General features: G+C 36.0%; 1 protein-coding gene across 1 annotated transcript in view; it reads right to left on the bottom strand.

The window, feature by feature from the left end:
• Window positions 1-22,656, bottom strand: part of LOC150094469 (propionyl-CoA carboxylase alpha chain, mitochondrial-like) — a 559,741-nt gene that overhangs the window by 386,019 nt on the left and 151,066 nt on the right. The window contains exon 7 of the mRNA XM_090412316.1: window positions 2,044-2,080. Coding sequence (XP_090268442.1) covers window positions 2,044-2,080 — 37 coding nt within the window. The remainder of the gene's footprint in view (window positions 1-2,043; window positions 2,081-22,656) is intronic.

Below are 22,656 nucleotides of genomic sequence, written 5' to 3'. Positions count from 1 at the left end.
ACCACTGCAAGCGAGTTACTATCTCCCCACTTGAACTTGTTTAAACTTTTTTTCATGTGTGAAGTATATGCGAAACTTTTATTGGTAACAGAAAACTAGCTCGGATGACAATGATAATATAAAACAAGTTTTGATATGTATATAAAGCCAATATCAACAGTCCCTGATTACGAACGCATGATGAATGGGACAGGAAGATTTGGAGCTTCCCTGGAGAGCATTCGAAGTAAATAATACAATTAACCACTGCTTTGAAATAAAGCATATGAATAAGCAATATTTACTAATATTCATTAAGCGCCGAAATACTCAGGAAGCAAAGTTTGTGAACCAACACCAATGTGTGAATTTTTCCATTAAAATTTTAAAAAATAGCAAAAAAGAAATAATAAATAATAAAAGTTAAATACGTTTCTTTTAAAATAAAAAAACTACTTAGTCTTAAAACATTTTAAATTTGTTTTCATTATTTCACGGCCCCCTCAACAAAACCTACGGCCCCCAAGGGGGCCGCGGCCCACAGTTTGGGAAATGCTGCTATAGAACAAGTAAAATATTTCAGTTATTTAGACACAAGTTTTAGTGAAGATGGAAGGTTAAATCTGGAAATAGGCAACAGAATAAGCAAAGTTGGTATGGTGGGTAGCCAGCAGAATAAATTTATATGGAATAAGAGAAATTAGCCAAAACACCAAACTAGCAGTATACAAGACAGTGTTCAAACCAGTTTTAAGTTATGGATCTAAAAGCTGGATCAGAAATAAAGGACTTGATCAAAGACTAGAGAACACAGATATGAGGATTCTGAGAAGAATTAAGGGAGTGAATCAATGGCAGCAATGGCAGAATCATATTAAAAGGTGGACTGATTCAGTTAGAAGTACCTTAGAAGCATGAAATGTTAGATATGACAATATTAGCATTCTCTCAAATAATAGACTTATCTGGAGAAAAATTGTTGATAGGAGATTAATAATAATGTAAACTTAATCATGTAATGCTCTCATAGTAATCTGAACACTCCTTAGGGATACATATCAAGAAATTGATGATAATGAATGTCTAATTAACATTATGTTTGTTAAACATCTTGTGTTCTTCTGGCTGGTTTCCCTGTTTTATAGGATAAAATATTGAGTTTCTAGGAAGGAAAATGCTACTATCTCTGTATGAGACTGAGTTGCTCACCCTCAGCAGAACAGTCCGTATAAATGTTCTTTATATCCTAGACAGGATTTGACCCCAAATCCTTCTAACCAAAGCAATAACAACTGAGTTAACAGGGATCTCCTGACATGAGATCACTACCAACACACTGTTTAATGGCAGTCTGCAATGGTATGAAAAAACTTGTCTGGCCTCTTTGACCTCAGCAGTACTATGCAAATGATTACTAAAGAAAAGCAATAAATATTTTTATAAATTTTGTAAATGAAATAGCTAAATAAAGCTAAAATTCGAGTTATACTTGTGTGATGAACATATACAAAATGACTCTTCTGATTTGTTGCTTTCTCCCCCCCCCCTCTCCCAATGCAAATAAATGGAAATTCATAGTGGAGAATCTATGCAAACAAAAACATGTGTTTTTGATCGCTATATCTATTTTGATCTCTATATCGAGGTCATTGTCAGAAAAACATACATATATGCAGGATACAAGCTATATGACACTGCACAAAAATAAGATAAATTAAATGCTTTGTTAATCGTTTACCCTAGCCTGACCTCTGGTAAAAATAAATAAATAAATAATGAAATATATATACAAAAATATAACTTAATTAACAAAATAAAATAAATATTTATACATATCAGTATAATAATACACAGATGATAAAAAAACTGTAAATAAATAAATAAATAAAAACAGTCTTATAGCAGAATGAAATAAAATGAAAACAGAACTTACCACTCTAAAATAATCAGCATAATTGTGTAGTAAAACTATGAACTGTTATGTCAATTATAAATTATTTAACCAAGTCTATAACACACTTACATAACAATTATTCCAAAAAGAAAAGGGGAAAAAAAACTTACCAATTTCACTGGCAATTTGAATGCATTCTTCTGGAGTCTACAAAATAAAGTTTTACTTTAACAAATTTTACAAACATGTATAGATTCTCAAGAATTTCAAATCAGTGTTATCTAATTCAGAAATGCTTAGAAATCACTTTATAATCAGTATGGGACATCATTGTGAAGAAGGAATTGTAATTGTGAAGAAGGATTTTCATCTCCTTTATGAAAAGTGTGTTTTTTTTTTTTTTTTTTTTTTTCAATTGAAATTTCAAATGGGCTATTGCTATAGGACTAGGAAAACAGTGAGGTACACCACAAGATGGCTAAGCAAATAATATTTGCACAGTAAAGACTGAAATATTTGGCAAACAAAGCATCATGGTAGATTTGAAACAATCAATTAAATGAAATTTTATTGTTGTTAGATACAAAAAATAAAAATAAAATAAAATAAAAAAATACTGACATTTCAGACCATGATGATATTTTGTCTTTGATATGTAACCATAATTCAATACTTTGTGATTCAACAAACTTTTCACTAGATGTTAACTACAAAAACACTCTCTAACTATAAAAATTATCATATATGCCAGAATATGAAATGAATTAGCATATAAGAAAACTCCAAAAATCTCTGTTCAAGATTGTGCTTTACCATAACAAATTTTATGCTTACCACTGACAGCTTCTTGTGGATTATTCTAATGTAACATAGGCACAGCAATCACCTCAGGTATTTTCTATGCAGTAATTTATGAACGATGTCTTCGCAAACAAGATAATTCATAAAATGTCTGTGTTTATACTAGTCTTTGGTTTTATACATTAATTCACATGCTCATCACCAAGATATCAGTAAGGTATCTTGCCTAACTGAATACGTTTATTAAATATAAAAATTTATATAAATGGTAAGCAATATCAAGTAGACTGATGTGGGCAAATAACAGAATGGGGAACTGGACAATTATTTGTGCATACGGTCCCACAGAAGGTTCAACTAAGGAAGAAATTTGGGAATTATTATTATTATTAATATCAGAACTTCATGGAATCGGAGACTCATCACTATCACACAAAAAGCTCATCCAACTGTGCCTTAAACTCAATATATCTATATTCAACAACACACTCAGGCAATGCATTCCCCTCACCAACCACTCTACATGTAAAGAACCTACTCCTCTGCTCACACCCTCCTTATACAGTTTCTAGGGATGGCCTTTTGTTCTGCCCTTCCTCTCCCATTCAATGAAAAATCTCTTCCACGTTGACCTGATAACAACCCCTGACTAGCTTATATGTTGAAATCATATCTCCCTCCTCCTATTCACGATGCATTGCAATTGATATTCTCTCAATCTGTCCTCGTACTCCACATTCCAAAGAATGCTGATCACCTTTGTAAACTTCTCTGGACACTTTCCAATATATCCTTGTCACCATGAAAACCCTAGAGAAATGTGTGCATAATAATACATATGACACCTGAAACAAGGCATTATACAATGGCATCATAAACTCCTTATTTCTGCATGTCAAGATCCTCCACATCATTGCCATTATCCGATGGGATGTTTTCACAATTGTGAAAAGTGGTCCCTGAGTTTCGGCTGCTTGTCCACCACCACCACTCCAAGATCTCTCATCTCCTGTAATTCCTTCAAAGTTTCCCCACCGAGTGTATACTTTGCATCCCATCATTGCTTACCAAATTTCAAAACCTCCTATGAGGCCATAACATCTGCATTACTCTCACCAATTTTGCATCATCTGCTAACAGCTGCATATCACCAGTTAAAACCCATTCCAATATTAACATACAAACTGTACAACAATGGTCCAAAAATTGATCCCTGTGGCATAGCACTAGTGACCTTCCTCTTTCTAGATACTGCACCCCTATATACAACTTTCTGATACCTATCTAACAACCAGTCACTGATTCATATCAGAAGTCTGTTATCCAATTCCATCCATTTCAATTTATTTAACAGCTTGTCATATAGCAGTCTATCAAAAACTTTTTGCAAAATCTGAATATACCACTGAATATGTATCTCCCTTGTCCAACACATTCATCACCTTGTTATAGAACTTAAGTTAGTAAAACATGATCTCTCTTTAACAAACTAATGCTGATAACCACCGAGAATGCTGCTGTTTTTGACCCATACGTGTATGCTACTCCTTACCAGTCTCTCTAGTGCCTTAACCATAACTCCAAATATACTGTTGTGTCCTGCATAAACCAAGAAAAAGAATTACCATTTAATTATTCAGGAACAACTCTCTTTGAAAATTGGCAGAGAATGTGGTGTGTTGGCTATATACTGGAAATGTATTTATATGTATATAACACTAAAATAGGAGTAAGAAATTATATGACAAATGAAAGAAAATTGTAAGACCTAACCTGTTATGTATAAGGGTCTGATAAAGAAATTATTTAAAATATTGAATTAATTTAAGAACCCCATTTCATGTGTCATAAGATAGCAAAATCAGTAAGCCAGAGTCCAAGGGTCACTTTTTGACCGTCCAGTGTTACATGTGCCGGGGGGGGGGGGGGGAGAGAAATTATGAGAAAGAGAAACTAGAGTGCTTTCTAAGAAAACACACCAAGCGCATGTGCGATGTAGTGGAAGGAGCTGGACGCCGTGACGAAAACCCATGTGACCGCGGTGGCGGGCATTACGATATACGAGAAATGCCGGGAAGCGCATGAAAACAAAAAGGTCAAGCAATCCCCACTCGAGGCTTTTTTGGTTCCTGTTTCCTGACCTCTCGGACGTTGGTCCAGTCCGCACCGACACGGAGAAGTTCCATGCTGGCCGTGGAAGGCATGGGTCGTCTGCCGCAGCATATGGAATAGGGCTAGCTATTTCCTTGGACTAGGATAGCTAAGCAATGTTGTGCGACGGAAGAACCAAGTAGATGCCGTCCATTCTGGCTAAGCTCCTGAGCCATATTGCCCTTCCTTGAGAATCTGGCTGTACAGATGTCAAAGGTGACCAGACGAGTAGCAGACTGAGAAGAAGCCTTTCTTCTGCCCAGACAAGGCAGAAGAAAGGAACGAATATCATTTCAGAGACGGTAATGCAGACTCTTGTATTATATATTCATGGTTGAGGAATTGTGTGTTTTCCAAAGAACATTTTGTGTAGTGGACTTAATATATGGAACTTTAGGAACTGTCTCCAACTTGGCATAGACCCATCTTTGTTTGAGAACTGTCTGCCTAGAAGGGCTCTATTTATTTTGTATGAATTAATTGCGTTGTGTTAAGTGATATAACTAGTGACCACGTGAGTGTAGAATGTGTGATAACTTGTGATGAGATAATGTTAAGTTGCATATAGAGGTGGTCTAAGCAAATTTGTACATGTATTTCATTAGTAGTAATGAACCAGAGATCTTACTTAAATTTGATTCAGATTACCTAGTAGTAAGACTTTCATGTATCTTTTCTTTAATTAATAAATATGTTTCTTAGTACCTGCCTGATCTGGTTTAGTATATGAATTCAAACAGCCACTCATAAAATTATTATCGAACTTAGCAGGAAGAATCCACGTGTATAATTAAATAAAGCGGACCACGACTGCATGCAAGAATATAGTGAACAGAAGTTAGATATTTATTGTAGTTTAGTTACTGTATATCACTCTGAGAGAGCCATCCTGGATAAGAGTCTCATCTATCCTCAGTATTGGCTGGCGCAGTTAAAAAATAAATTTGTCAATGCTTATCAGATGGACTGTCTCAGAAGATATGTTAATGTCCGCGTCTCATTCTAGGACAAAGCCCTAATCATTAAGTATCCTACACATGATTAAACTTAAGAGTAGCCAAAGATTTTGTTTGTTTAAAAAGAGGAAAGATTTAAGAGAACAACGAAATAAGTATAGACTAACCTAAAAAGGCTAAAAGGGAAAATATAGAGATGAGTATGTAATAAATGGTGCAGCCGGTAGGATTTATTTAGATAGATAGCATAACGCATGATATAACAATACCAATTAGCTTACAATTTGTTCCAATTCTCTGGAACATTCCCTTAACATGCATGGTGATATGTCATCAAATCCTACTGCATTATTCACATTAAGGTTAGTTATTTCCTCAAATGCCTCCTGCTCACTCACAATTAAGTCATCCTCTCCTATGTTCTCTACACTTAAGTTTCTCATGATCCCTGATGAGGATGAAACATCCTTATAAAGTGATCACTGAACACCTCAACAATGTCTTCTGCAACAGTTACCATTCTCATCCATTAATATCATCTTGCCATAATCATTGCTCCATCTACTTGCCACCTATCTAAAAAACTCTAGGGTTTTTCTTCACCTGATTTACTAATTTCTGCTAATAATGCACTTTTGTTTTCTTTACTAACTGTGTCACTCTACTGGCTTTTCTTCATACTCTTCAAGGGTCAAAGCTGTACACCTGAGAGGAAACCTCCACATAGAATTTAAACAAATGCAGAGAATCGACAAGGGCTTCTGACCTAATGTCCAATCCTCACCTTCTTGTTATGCACCCTGTAATGTATCTACCTGGATACTGAATGAACGAGAATAGGCTGGAAAATTGGATTTTGGTAAAACAAATTGTATTCTTATTGGCTTAAACCAATAAAATGATGGTACAAACATGACAGAATTTAATGCCGGCTGGGGAGTCACCCTGTTAAACAATGTGGGTATTGCTTTCACCTGGGAACTAGGGTGAATAACAAAAAGTCAGCTACTGAAACAAATCCTGAAACACACCCCCAACTCAACACCACCAGTGTTCAAGATCAGTAGTATCAACATAAGAAGCCTGAATAGCCAAGATATGAAGCTAGCTGAGGAACTGGATAAGCACCAGATCGACATAATAGGAGTAACTGATACACAAAAACTGGTGAAATCTTTCTGAGCAATAAATACAAAATGGTATATACAGGCAATAACAAGCAGGGAAAAGAAGGAGTAGCATAGTATTGAACACAAAATATAAGCTAATCTTGAATGGAAGGCAATATCAAGTAGCACAATGTGGGCAAATATCAGAATGGGGAACTGGACAATAAGACTTATTTGTGCCTATGGTACCACAGAAGGTTCTACTATGGTAGAAGTGGAGGAATTTTTTGAGGCTTTAGAGAAAGCAACTGACACAATGAAAAGGAAAAGTTGGTCCTTGTTGGGGATCTAAATAGCAGAGTAGGAAAGGATTATCAGACATAAAATATTTTAGGAAAATCTGGAGGAAAGAGCAAAACTAATAATAATGGCAAATACCTGTTGGATTTCTGCTCAGAACATGGATTCAGAACTGGTTATTACTAACACAACATTCCAACATAAAAATATGCACAAATTCACATGGAGAGAAGAGTCAGGGAATAAGAAAATTCTCATTGACTGTGTTATTGTAGTTGCAGGACACTAGAGTGTACAGAGGATTTGAAATTAGAAGTGATCACTATTTAGTCTTGAGCAGGATAAAACTGAATTTCATATTGAAAAGAATAACATGTAGCAAAGTTATAAAGTGAATAAAATTTGAATAGCTCTCCGATGTGAACTGTAGACTAAAATACATAAACATTATTCAAGAAAAAATGAAAGAGTTTGAGAACAGGAACCAAATCTTGGAGATTCAGTGGCAAGTCCTGAAGAAAACACATACCTCACCACATGCCTCTCTGACTGATTCAGCCAGAGAGGCACGTGGTGAGATTGTCTGCAAGGATAAAAAAATTAGAACTCCATGGTAGACACAGGAAGTTAAAGTGGCAGTGAAAGAAAAGAAGAAAGCATATCAACAGTTCCTGGCAAATAAGTCAGCTTGTGCTCTTAGAGAATACAGAGACATATGTAAGAAAGCTAAACACTGTGTAAAACTAGCTAAACAAAAGTCATGGGAGGAGTTTGGTAAGAACATAGAAAATAAATATCAAGAAGGTGGCAAGATATCCTGGAGATTGTTGAAGAAGCTCAGAAATGTAAGAAAGAGGTGCTGTAAAAGGAATTAGAGATGATAAAGGTGACATGAAAATTGGAGAAAAGGATATCATCTTGATGTATGGAGTAATTACTTTGAAAAATTGCTAAATGAAATAATCAGTGACAGTATAGTATAGTGGTAAAAAATACTCAACAGGCATGCAATAAGGAATACATCTAAAATTATTAGTGTTCCTGGTAAGATTTATGTAAGTATACTTGAGAAGCTGTTGGGAAGGATTGTGGAAGAGAAGCTTGGTGAAAAATAAGTGGATTAAGGGCCAAATAGAGGCGGCTGTCAGGATAAGATTTTCACTTTATGACAAATACGAGAAATTGTGAGAATATAACAAAGATCTGTATTTAACTTTTGTAGATCCAATAAAGGCATATGACAAGGTGCCAAGAGAGAAGCTATTCAAAATGCTACAGTTGTATGGAGTCATTGGGGAAAATTATATGAAGCAATATTTGAGCAATACTTTATTTGAGTTGTAAGTCATCGGTGAGAATTGAAGGAAATACAGGAAGATGGTTTAATGTTAAGGACAAGGATGTACATTCGCCTCTCCGTTATTCATTATTTATATGGATCACATTATGAAGGAAAGTGATATTAAACTTGATATCAAAATTGGAAATGTTAATCTCAGCTCTTGACTTCATGCAGATGATGTCATACTTCTAAATAAATCAAGTCTGCAAGATTCCCTGTAGAAGTGATTCAATAACTGTTGTAACAGATTTAGTATGAAGGTCAGCAATAACAAGAGAAAGACAATGAAAATAGGCAGAAGCATTCAAAATATCAACTGCATTGTGAATGGAGAACAAGTAAAACATTTGAGCAACTTAGGTGCTATTTTTAGGGAAGATGGTAAATTAAATATGGATATAGATAACAGAATTGACAAAACTGGTGTGGTAGGAAGTCAACTGAATAAATTTATATGGAATAAGAGAGAAATTAGTTAAAACATTAAATTAGCTGTATACAAGACAGTGTTCAAACCAATTTTAATATGGAGCTGGGTTAGAAATAAAACACTTGACCAAAGACTAGAGATTACAGATATGAGAGTATCGAGACAGATTAGGTGTGTGAACAGATGGCATCAATGCCAATATTATGTTAAAAACAAGGATATCAGGAAAGAACTTGACATTGTTAACTTCCAGGAATGTATTAACAGAGCTAATCTCAGGTGGTATGGTCATGTAAACAGAATGGGAGAGGACAGATTAGCAAAACAAGTGTTTTCTGTCAGGTTGGCAGGAAAAAGACTCAGAGGAAGACCAAGATATAGGTGAATTGATACAGTAGAAAGTGCCTTAGAAGACAGAAATATAAGTTCTGATAATGTTGGAGTCTTGACAGACAACAGATTGATTTGTAGATAGGAAGTTAGTAATGATGTAAGTTTTTCATGTAGTAGTATCATATCCTATACATCCCTTGAGGGTGCATGTCAGGAATTTGATGATGATGTAACTGATTTAGGGATGATGGTAAATTAAATATGGAAATAGACAACAGAATTAACAAAGGTGATGTAATTAGAGGAGGATTAGCTGTGTTCTCCTACCAGGACCTTGGCTGACTAGCCATCAGTCATGCTTGTAGCATGTTGAGCACAGTTAAGCCTGGGATGGATTTCCGTGGTGGGCTAGAAACCTACAACACAGTCAAAAACCCTGATGGAACTGATATAGATGGCAGTACCAATATATTTCGGTGAAGTCTGGAGGGCCATATCCAGGAAGTCTTAGTATCATGCCTCCACGTGGATCCCCTGGGAAACATGGTGTTGTAATGAGCCATGGCAAAGTTCACAGTGAGCAAAGAGCTGGCAGAAAGCTATAAAATGCATCTCCCAAGATGTTATGTGGCCAGCGTGGGAGATTAGGCCACAACCCCCTCCACTAATGCCAAGAAGAAGAAGAAGAAAGAAAGGTTGCAAAGCCCATGGGCAGAATGGGCAAACACTGGATGTAACTAAATTTCCCCAACTATATGACTACCCTGATCGAAACCATTTATGGAGACCAGAGCATGATGCAGTGGGGAAGCTTTCCCTAATAATAAGCAATACTGGAATAGCCCAAAGAATTCATAAACATAAGTAATCAATACAATCCTCTTTTCCTCCATATAGGAACATTTAATTGTCGAACACTTAAAGAAGAGGAAGACCTTACCATCTTACAGCAAGAACTACAACACATTAAATCAGACATCATAGGTTTAAGTGAAGTTCACAGGCAAGATGAACATTTAATAAAACTAAAAAATGGAGACTACTTATGCTATTATGGGAAAACTAAAGGACAATACGGAGATGGATTTTTAATTAAGAAAATAATTGCACACCTTATAGAAAAATTTAATTATACAGTTGAAAGAATAATAAAAATCACACTTAAAATAAACTCCAAACATAAAATCAGGATCATCCAAATATATGCTCCCACCTCATCCCACACTGATGAAGAGATAGAAGCATTTTATGATTCACTGCAGCACACTCTAGACAAAAAAAGAAATAGCAATCAAAACTTTACTATAGTAATGGGCAATTTTAATGTCAAAGAGTGCTGTAAAAGGAATTAGAGATGATAAAGGTGACATGAAAATTGGAGAAAAGGATATCATCTTGATGTATGGAGTAATTACTTTGAAAAATTGCTAAATGAAATAATCAGTGACAGTATAGTATAGTGGTAAAAAATACTCAACAGGCATGCAATAAGGAATACATCTAAAATCATTAGTGTTCCTGGTAAGATTTATGTAAGTATACTTGAGAAGCTGTTGGGAAGGATTGTGGAAGAGAAGCTTGGTGAAAAATAAGCTGGATTAAGGGCCAAATAGAGGCAGCAACTCAGGAATGACTCTTACAGAATTCTCTATCAGTAACAAGCTTTACATTATGAATACATTTTTTCAGAAAACCCTCAAAAGAAAATGGACATGGAGAAGTCCAAATGGAAAAATAAAAAATGAAATAGATTATATACTGTGTAATAATAAAGAAATAGTTCAAGATACATGAGTACTAAATCAAGTAAAAACAGGAAGTGACCACCGACTGTGAGAGCCAAAATTAAAATACACCCCAAATTGGAAAGAATAAAATGGCTAAACAACAAAAAATCAAGAAGTATGAAGTATTGAAAACAAGAAGGATTACGATTTGAAGGATTCAATCAAAAACTAGACTTAATAAATATATTTGAAGAGGAAGACATAAATAAAATAAGCAGAAACCTAACAGAAGTAATAATCTCAGCAGCCAATGAATTTAAAAGAAACAAACAACAAAAAGACCATAAACTTTCAGAGGAAACCTTACAACTACTAAAAAAGAGATGAAATATGAAACAAGACAAAAATTTAATTTCTAAAATAGAATATGCAGAACTATGCAAAACAGTAAGGAAAAGGATAAGAAATGAAATAAGATCTTATAATACTAAAAAAAAAAAAAAGAAAGAAAAGAAACAACTGAAAACAATAAAAATATGAAAATACTAAGAAAACATTTACCAGTTGGCAAAAGTCAAATAACTGCAATAAAAGACAAGAATGGAACTATAATAAAGAACCAAGAACAAATCCTAAGCAGAGTAGAAAAATTTTATGAAGAACTCTATAGTGATCCTTCAATAGATCAATCAAATATAAATAACTCTTCTCCATCGCATATAGAATTCATCCCCCGATTCACTTCAGATGAAACAAAACAAGCATTAAAACAGATGAAAAATGTCCTGGTGAAGATCTAATTCACACAGAATTAATTAAATGGGGAGGAAATAATATCATTCACCATGTCACAAACTTACTAAATCTATGCCTAGAAGAGGGGAAGATACCAGAAAACTGGAAAAATGCTACTCTATTACTATTATTTAAAAAAGGGGACAAAGAAGAAGTAAAGAACTATAGACCAATTAGTATTCTCTCCTATCTGTACAAAATTCTCACAAAAGTAATAACAAATAGGTTAACCCCTCCTCTAGACTCAAATCAACCAGTAGAACAAGCAGAATTCCATAAAGGCTTTAACACAATTGATCATATTCATGCAGTAAAACAAATAATAGAAAATGCAGAAGAAAACCAATTGCCTCTCTGTTTAGCCTTTATTGATTATGAAAGAGCATTTGATTCCATCAAAACTAATGCAATAATCAAAGCACTCCAGAATCAGGGAGTTCCTGGAGAATATATGGACCTCTTCCAGGAAATATACCACACTGCAACAATCCAGCTTCACACATTCAGCAATAAAATATCAATTGAAAAAGGTATCCAACAGGGAGACTCTCTATCACCCAAAATCTTTACAGCAGTCCTTCAAGAGATATTTAATAATATAAACTGGACAAACCTTGGTATAAAAATTAATAACAGAAACTTAACACACCTAAGATATGCAGATGATATCATAATTTTTGCAAACACTCCAGAAGACCTTAACAGAATGATAAGAAGACCTATATCATGAAAACAGAAAAGTCGGTCTAAAAATAAACAGAGAAAAAACTAAAATCATGTTTAATAATTTTGTTACACCAAAAAACGTGATAATAGAAAACAATTTCTTGGAAAGAGTCTCTTGATATACATACTTAGGTCATCTCATTGATCTAAACTGTGGACTCCAAAAGGAAATAAATAGGAGAGTTCAACTTGTCTGGGGTGCATTCAGAAAACTGAAAAGCATTTTTCAAAACAATGATGCCCCACTCTGTTTAAAAAGGAAAACATGAAAACATTTAACCAGTGTATACTTCCAGTTATCACATATGGTTGTGAAACTAGGTCCCTAACAAAAGCATTGGCAAATAAACTAACAACACTCAAAGAAAAATAGAGAGATTGATGCTAGGCATCACATTAAAAGATAAGAAGCGAAACACCTGGATAAGATAGAATCACATCGCTGACATCTTCACCATAAGTAACTAAAACGGAAATGGGCCGGACATTTCTATTTTAGAGGAGAGACCACTATAGTAACGAACTGGATTCCAAAAGAAGGGAAACGAGGCCGAGGACGTCCTAAAAGAAGGTGGAGCAATGAACTGTAAAAATTTGTTGGGAAAAATTGGTCAACTATTACCAAAAACAGAGAAAGGTGGAAAGAACTGGAGGAGGCCTTCGTCCAGCAGTGGACAGAAAATGGCTGAAAAGAAGAAGTAACTGATTATTACCATTATTCATCTTGTACTGCCTCCAAAGGGCACTTTTCCAGATTTCATATTTAAGCCCCCTCATTCATCCATTTTACACCTACCTTATTCAGCCTTTTGATCTTTGGAATATATTCACACATTGATGCTGTTATGTATTTCTTTGTCAGTTCCCAAGCAGCATTTATTTCCGTACTGCTCAACACTTCATTCCATGCTATAGTTCCAATCTGTTCCCTAGGACCCTGATTGATTAAGACAGAGAGGCATGTGGTGAGGTTGTCTGCAAGGATAAAAAAATCAGCACTCCATGGTGGATGCAGGAAGTTAAAGAGACAGTGAAGGAAAAGAAGAAAGCATATCAAAAGTTCCTGGCGAATAAGCCAGCTTGTGCTCTCAGAGAATACAGAGACAAATGTAAGAAAACTAAACACTGCGTAAAACTAGCTAAACAAAAGTCATGGGAAGACTTTCGTAAGAACACTGAAAATAAATATAAGGGAGGTGGTAAAATATTCTGGAGGCTATTTAAAAAGCTTAAAAATGATATGAAAGAGTACTGTAAAAGGAATCAGTGATGATAAAGTAGACACGAAAACTGAAGATAAAGATATGCTAGATGGCTGGAGTAATTACTCTGAAAACTGCTAAATGAAACAAGCAGTGTCAGCACAGTGATAGGAAACTATCAACAGGAATGCAGTAATGTATACATTTCAACACTTGAAGTATGAAAGGCCACAAAAACCTGAAATAAGGAAAGGCAAATGGAAGATATTCGAAAAGAAATGCTCAAATATGCAAATATAGAGGTATAAAAGTTTTAAAGTGGCTGCATTGCACCATATACTTCAAGAAGGCCTGGTTACAGGGTTAAATTCCAGATGATTGGAGTAGAGCTCTCATATCCTTCATCTATAAAAAGGGAAACAAAATTGAATGTGAGAATTAAAAGTATTTCCCTACTGAGTGTTCCTGGTAAGAAATCTGCAAATCAGAAATATATCTGAGAAAATGCTGAGAAAAATTGCAGAATCTATGCTTGGTGAAGAACAAACTGAATTCGGGCCAAAATAAAGGTTGTCAGGATCAGATGTTCACTATAAGACAAATAACTAAAAAATCTTGAGAATATAACCAAAATTTGTATTTAAGTTTCGTAGATCTGGAAAAGGCATATGACAAGGTGTGCCCAAGAGAAAGTTCTTCAAAATGCTACAGTTATATGGAGCAAACGGAACATGATTATTAAGCAATACGTAGTCTATATTTGAACTGTAAGTTAGCAGTTACAATATAAGGAGGTATTATTATTATTATTATGGGCAACTCCAAGAAGTCCCCACTCATCGAGGGAGGCCTTAAACATCATATAAAATCAACTATTCAACATCTATACAGTATCTATCATACTTTGCCTTGAACTCAATTCACAGTCATGGCACCCACAACAGACTCTGGCAACTTATTCCACTCATTCACTACTCTTCAAGTAAAAAACCTAGTTCTAATACCCTTGCTAACCACACTATTGCCAAGTTTCCATGGATGGCCCCTAGTCCTCCCACCACCAATCCTGTTCTGAAAAATATCCTCTGAATTAATCTTATAGAAACCTTTCAGTAATTTGAATGTCTCAATCATATCACCCCTTTTCCACATATCAACCAATTTCTGCAACCCACAAATTTTCAACCTGTTCTCATAAGGTTCATTCCATAGACCTGCTATGATCTTGGTCACTCGCCTCTCGATCCTCTCCACCTCCTCCCCATCAAGAAGAAACCCTGGTGCCCAGATCTGGGTGCCAGGGTTTCTTCTTGATGGGAAGGAGGTGGAACAATAATATTGAAATAACAAATTTCGATACAGAAGAACAATAACTTGCTTGTCTCTGCTTGTCAAAGTATTCTTCAGTAACCAAGTGATTTGATGAGCTGATTTAGCCACTTTTGCAATGTGCCCCCTAAACTTCAACTCCCTATCCAACAACACTCTCAAATCCCTGGCCTCGTCAATCTCCTGGAGTACAGTTCCACCAATGTGGTATACTGCTGCTAATCTTTTCACCCCAAAATGCATAACCTTACACTTTGCCACATTAAATTGACACCCATTCTCCTTAGCCCAGTCCTCCAATCTATCCAAATCATCCTGCAAAATTTTGACATCATGTGCATTCACTATTGCTCTACCTAACTTTGCATCATCAGCAAACAAATGAACAGTTCCTCTCAGATCCTTTCCTATATCGTTAATGAACAAATTAAATAGCAGTGGTCCAAGAACAGAACCATGCGGCACACCACTAGTCACAGGTCGTCTTTTGGACTCTACCCCTGAATAAACTACTCTCTGATATCTTTCCATCAACCACCCTCCTATCCATCTCACCAACCCTATATCCATCCCCATATGCTGCAGTTAAGTGATTAAAATTCCATGTGGTATCCTGTAAAAAGCCTTAGCAAGGTCCAGCAGTATCACTGTATACCCATTACCCTTATCCAGTTCAGCCGTCACTGTGTTATAAAACATGATCAAGTTAGTGAGGCATGATCTACCCTTCACAAAACCATGCTGTCCCCCATACAATATCCCATTTTCATCTATCCATTCCTGTATTTTTCACTTTACTACTTTCTCCAAAACCTTGACAACGACTCCTGATATGTTGTATAATAAATTTAGTTTAATCCTTTATCCAAGTGTGAGCAAACAAAGTTTGCACCTGAAAGTATCTTCAGGACTGAGGTAAGGAGGTACAACACCAGGGCACTCCTTGCAGAGGTGGAGCAAGCTACCAACACTCCTATCTCAGTATCTCCCATAATGCAAAACACATCTCCTTGCAGATATGTCTAATGTTATGCATTAAGGGAAGGGCCACAACCCAGACTAGTTTCGACCTTCATTGAGGTCTCTTCAGTGGGAGCCAGGCCCAAGTGGAGATACCAGGCAGACACATTAGCAGGTCATCTCTACCTATAGGAGTTGCCAAATGGTGTGCCACCCTTTTTTAATAAATTACCCTGGATTTAGAGAAAGATGTTGAAAGTTTATTTTTCACTTGGTTAGAGTATAATAAATTTAGTTTAATCCTTTATCCAAGTGTGAGCAAACAAAGTTTGCGCCTGAAAGTATCTTCAGGACTGGGGTAAGGTGGTACAACACCAGGGCACTCCTTGCAAAGGTGGAGCAAGCTACCAACACTCCTATCTCAGTATCTCCCATAATGCAAAACACATCTCCTTGCGGATATGTCTAATGTTATGTATTATGCAGATAACATTATGAAGGAAAGTGGTATGGTATTAAATCTGATATCAAAATTGGCAATGTTAATTTTAGCTCTTTACTTTAAGCATATGTCATACTTCTAAATAAATCCACTACAAGTCTACAAGATTTCCTGACTAAACTGATTAGAGCCTCCATAGCTCAGTTGGTATAGACAAAGCCCTTTGCAAAGACCTGGGTTCAATCCCTGTCTATGACGTGAGATACTTTTATCTGGTCTCTTGACTACAGGTGAGTTAACCAGTCTTATACAGAGGTAGAGGGTTTTTCCACCCAGAAACTTGGGTTTTTCGTTCCTCAGAACAGGCTAACTGGCCTGTGAACACACATGAATTTACAGTCACAAAATACATACTTAATCCTTCACTAGGAGGGCTCAACCAGTACTAAGGGACGGTTGAGGCATGGGGGGGGATCCCCCTACGAATAAATAAAACTTAACTGAATAACTATAGTAAAAAAAATTGGCATGAAAATCAGCAATATAAACAGACAATGAAAATAGACAGAAACATTGAAAACATTATTAACTGTTTCCTGAATGGTGAACCTACAAAAAAAAAAAATAAAACATTTGAGCTATTTTGGCACAATGTTTAGTGAAGGTGGCAAATTAAATATGGAAATAAACAACAGAATTAGCTAAGCTGGTATCGTAGAAATTCAACTGAATAAATTTATAGAGAATAAGAGAGAAATTACAGTAATGAATCAAACGCTTTTATTCTAGTTTCTTATTTGTATGTACCAGTTGTAAAGTTATGATAACATCCAATAAGCATAATGAATTTTTTCTAGTCTTTTGTAGTGTAAAACTTTTTTTTTATACTACTAACCCCTGATAATGTAAGTGTGATAACTTAAGAAAATTGTAGGGTTATAACTGCTTGTTTTTATTAAACTCTTTATTTACATTATAATGTGGTCTCGATACCAAAATTTTTTCACAGAACTGTTAAGCCAGAGAAACTTACATTTTCAAGAGAAAAATTATTCAAAACACTAAATTAGTTGTATTAAAGACTGTGTTGAAAGAAATTTAACTTATGGATCTTAGAGCTGGGTTAGAAATAAAACACTTGAAAAAAGACTGGAGACCACAAATATGAGAGTTCTGAGAAAGATTAAGGGAGGTAAACAGATGGCCTCAATGGCAATATCATTAAACATGAGGATATTAGGAAAGAACTTGACATTGTCAGCATCCATCCAGGAATGCGTTAGCAGAGCTATCAGAATCATCACAAGGAGACAGAAGCAATAAAATAAGATGAGTTACTAAGTGACCACTTTGCAAGGGTATATCACCCAAGTGAGGTTATTACTTTAACCTATGTGACGGATACTAATGTGGGAACAGAGGTGGATGAATTGAAGGTTTTTAGGATATTGCAGAATATCAATGTAAATACAGCTGTGGAATTAGATGAGATATCAGCTAGGGTTTTGTGAGAATGTGCAAGCTAACTAGCAAAGCCTTTGATTAGCTCTTTAATTTAAGTCTCAGCTCTGATAGAGTTCCATGAGAATGGAAAGAGGACAAAATAATTTGCATAAGGGACATTCTAAGACTGCAGTAGCAAATTACAGACCAATCAGTATCTCAGGTGTGGTGGTAAAAGTACTAGAAAAATTGGCAAACAAGAAAATTCAAGAATGGGTAGATAAAAATATGAGGCTCAGTATGGCTTTGTGAAAAGTCCGTCATGCCTTAGTAATTTTCTAACTTTTCATAACAGAGTAACAGCATTTGACAGAATGCCACATGGAACTCTGTTATACAAATTAGAACAAATGGGGATGGATATGTTACTGATTAAGTGGATAAGAGGAGGGCTGATGGAATATCAAAAAGTGATATACCTACCGACCTCTCGTGTATGGACTCAACATATAAAAAAAATAAATGGAGGGACAGAATTGAGGCAAAAACAGGTGACTAGTGGTGTGTCGCAAGGTTCAGTCTTGGGACCATTGCTGTTTAAATTGTACATAAATGATATAGTAAATAACCTGAAAGGAGATATTCAGTTGTTTGCTGGTGATGCGAAATTAGGTAGAGTAATAGTTAATCAAGGCAATGTGGAGCGCTTGCAGGACAATTTAAATAGGCTGTCAGTATGGGCAAAAGTTAATGGGTATTAGTTTATGTCGAGAAATGTAGAGTTATGCATTTTGGGATAAACAGATTACAAGCTATGTATCACATTGATGGCACTGTACTCCACAAAACATGGTAGCTAGAGATTTAGGGGTAACAGTAGACAGAGAGTTAAAGTTTAGGGTGATATTGCTAAGGAAGCCTATAAGATTACTTGGCTATTAACACATTCACTGCCAACTACGAGTATACTCGTAGTTCGTATACGAGCTTCACAAGCCAACTACGAGTATACTCGTATGTTGATTTACCGACCTTCTATGCCAAACACAAGTTAACCAGTTAACCCTTAGTATAATTACCTTAATTTGAACCCCTGGATTCTGAATAAAGCGGAGAGCACGTCTGGGGGGCTTGGTAGAAGGGAAATAATTTCAACTAAAATATAGTATATTATATATGTGCCTCAGAAGCCAACTACGAATATACTTGTATGTCGATTACCAACCTCCTATGCCAAGCGCAAGCTAATCCGTAGTATAACACGTAATTTGTAAATCAATTTAAAACTGATAAAAATCAATAAAAATAATAAAATGAAATCAATAAAATAATAACCAATTTATTCAAATTACAAATGATACACTTTAAAACAATTTTCCACACACAATGGTGGTTTTTCCTGACAAACAGGACAATAATAACGTATATCGCGTCGTCGTTTGTTTCGTGTACATACTCGGCATGGCTTTGTCAGCGAATATTTTTTTTCTGTAGGTGGTAAAATTTCCAAAAATGAAGATCCTGAATCCTGCTGATATTCTGTGATGCAGTAAACTCATCCATTCCAACAAAAACTGAGATAAATTGATCTCTAAATTTTAACGCAGTCATTGCGTTTCCAGTGATTATATTATAAAATTTATGCACATTTTGAATGAATATATGAAAAATGTGTATTGCCAATTTCTTTGGCCATCTAATTGTCTTTCGTAAGGGGAAATAGTAAGAAAGCATTTGATCAGAAAGATTGATGCCTGACATACCCAAATTATAGTCCATAATGATATTTGGTTTTAATTGAATTTTACCAGTCCGATTTTTTGCTTGAACCATTTTAAAATTTGTGCATATTTGAAATGGAAAGAACTTCCCTCTTATCCTTCCATTTGCGATGACGAATTCATTAAATTCATCATCACTCATATTACGTAAACTTCTAATTCTTTATCAGTAAGTTTTCTTTTACTGGTCGTGGCGAAACTGAATTTTTAGAGACTAGATGCAATAAACACATTCATCAGCGCATGTAATATATGGGTGGGGGGTGATACGAGATTACTCATAGTTGGCGTATGAAACAAAATTCTGTCTGATAAGCTGGCTACGAGATTACTTGTAGTGACCTTGAAGAAGCGAAAGCACTTGGCGTGCGGGAACAAACTATGCCCGAGGAGCATGGCAGCGAATGTGTTAAAGAAAACATTAACAAGTAGAGAGAAGGAAGTTGTTATTCCTCTTCATAAGCCCTTGATATGCCTACATTTGGATTACTGTGCCCAAGTCTGGTCCCCTGGGTTTCTTGGGGATGAGGAAGTGGTGGAAAGGATTCAGAGCCGAGTGACCAAGATTGTGAGTGGCCTGTGGAATGTTCCATATGAGGATAGATTGAAGATGTGTGGATTGCAGAAGATGGTTGATAGGAGAAAAAGAGGATATGATAGAAACATGCAAGTTGCTTAAAGGTTTTATAGGATAGATGCAAGAGAAATGTTTCAGCACTAGAAGCAGGGGGAGGTATCCCTGGAAGCTGAATAAAGGTGTGGTTAGTAGGGGTGTAAAGACTAGATTTTTTACTTGAAGAGTTGTGAATGAGTGGAATGGGTTGCCAGAGTTAGTTGTGAGTACTTTGTCTGTTAATAAGTTTAAGGAGAGGTATGATAGATTGTGTGGATAAATTGGGTCTCCCGTGATGAGTCTTCAGACTCCATGGAGGTGCCCATATAATAATAAAAACAACAAAAAAGTGTTGTTGTTGTTGTCAAAAAGTGTACAGATTGGCAGAAAAAAGACCCAGAAGAAGCCCAAGATGTAGGTGGAAGAGTTCCTTAGAAGACAAAAATATAAGATCTGACAATGCTGGAATTTTAATAGATAACATATTAATTTGGAATAAAATTGGTGATCAGAAGTTAGTATTGGTGTAACTTTTTCATATAGTACTATTACAATATCATGTACATTCCTGAGGTTACATATCTGGAATTTGATGATGATGATTCTTCTTCTTCGAGTGTCATCTCCTATCGGAGGTAGGCGACCACCTTGGCAAATTTTGAGCAATTCTCAGCCACTCTGATCAGTCTCTGAGTTCATGTCAGTCCACTGTCTGATGTCTGCCAGCCAAGATTTTCTTTGTCTTCCTTGTCCTTTCTTCCATTTATCTTCCCTTTTATAATCAATTGAAGTATCTTATATTTTTCATTAAGAAGTAGATGACCAAGATAAGCAGTTTCCTTCTTTTTATGGTATTTAAAAGTTCACGTGATTTCCCCATTTGTTCCAGTATTTCCTGATTGGACGTTTTTGCTGTCCATGGGATTTTTAACATTCGTCTGTATAACCACATCTCAAAGGCTTCAAGTCTTTTTATTGATATTGTCTTCAAGGTCCAAGTTTCAGCACCATACAGCAGTACAGACCATACATAGCATTTAACCATATCAGGAATTTGATGATGATGATGATTTTATTATTATTATTATTACATGACACCTTCAGGGAGTCGAAAGACTCATCGAGGGAGAGCTTACTCTACAACTCTCTGTCTCCACCACTCAATCCACCAACTACAACGCGCCACAACTACACCAACGCCATCTACTGCCAACTACCACCACTAGTGTTTTCACAGACAATCACAAACATCCATGCCCACGGCAGAATTCGAACCCACAGCCTTTTGGCTGGAGAGTCGATATGCTAACCACTCGGCCAACCAGGCGAGCAGATATACAAATGATATACAAATATATCAGTACATTAACATTCCAAACATGTACTATGTTCTAATAAACACATCACATGCATCTAACATAATGCCACTACACAGTATATTACCATAGGAGCTAGATGACTGCTTGGTGATGTTTTCCATCATAGAGCTGAAAGGTTCAAATTTTATACCCATAGTATAAGATGATCTCTCTGCAATATATATTTTATTATTACTTTGAATAGTCTTATACACTAACCTATCCAACCCCTCTCATCCGTCTAGGATGGGTTCAGTCCCCTCCTAATGAGGAGTTATTGGCATATTGATGCAGCCAGTTCGCCACTCCTCTGCTGCATGCTGCATCCCTTAAGGGCAATATTCATCACTGTATCCATGTGTGCTCACGGGGCTGGTTTGCCTGCTTGTGGGATGAAAAACCCCAGATAAACGGGGGGGGGGACTCTGATGTCCATGCCCAAGATTGGCTAACTTGGCTATGGCTGACGAAGATCCTCAAGCTCCTCACGTCATCGACAGGAATCGAACCTAGGACACTCCTTCCCCAGGCATATGGTTGCGAAGCGCACAACCACTAGGCTAGTCGAGTGGGCTATATGCTAACATACATAGTAAATTAACCAATATATTATCCATGGAGTCCAGAGACTCATCATGAGAAATCCAAGTTATTACACACACTTATCATCCCTCTCCTTAAACTAATTCACTGTCAGGGAATTCACAACTAATTCTGGCAATCCATTCCTCATACACCACTCTCCATGCAAAAAATCTGGTCTGCACAATTTCACTAACCACACTCTTACATAACTTCCTCGGATTGTTCCTAGTTCTCTGACTATTTGTCATATATTGAAAAATTTTCTTTGCAACAATTTTATAAAACCCCTTTAATATCTTAAAAGTTTCTATCATCTTCCCTCTTTTCTACCTATCAACTAAACTTTGTGACCTACAAACCTTCAACCTATCCTCATAGGGAACATTCCACACACTTGTCA

This window comes from Typopeltis vanoorti, chromosome 22 (genome assembly GCF_054136105.1).
Source record: "Typopeltis vanoorti isolate ZY-2024b chromosome 22, IOZ_Tvanoo_1.0, whole genome shotgun sequence".
In the NCBI taxonomy this organism is placed as follows: domain Eukaryota; kingdom Metazoa; phylum Arthropoda; class Arachnida; order Uropygi; family Thelyphonidae; genus Typopeltis; species Typopeltis vanoorti.
This window is presented reverse-complemented; position numbering and strand designations above follow the sequence as displayed.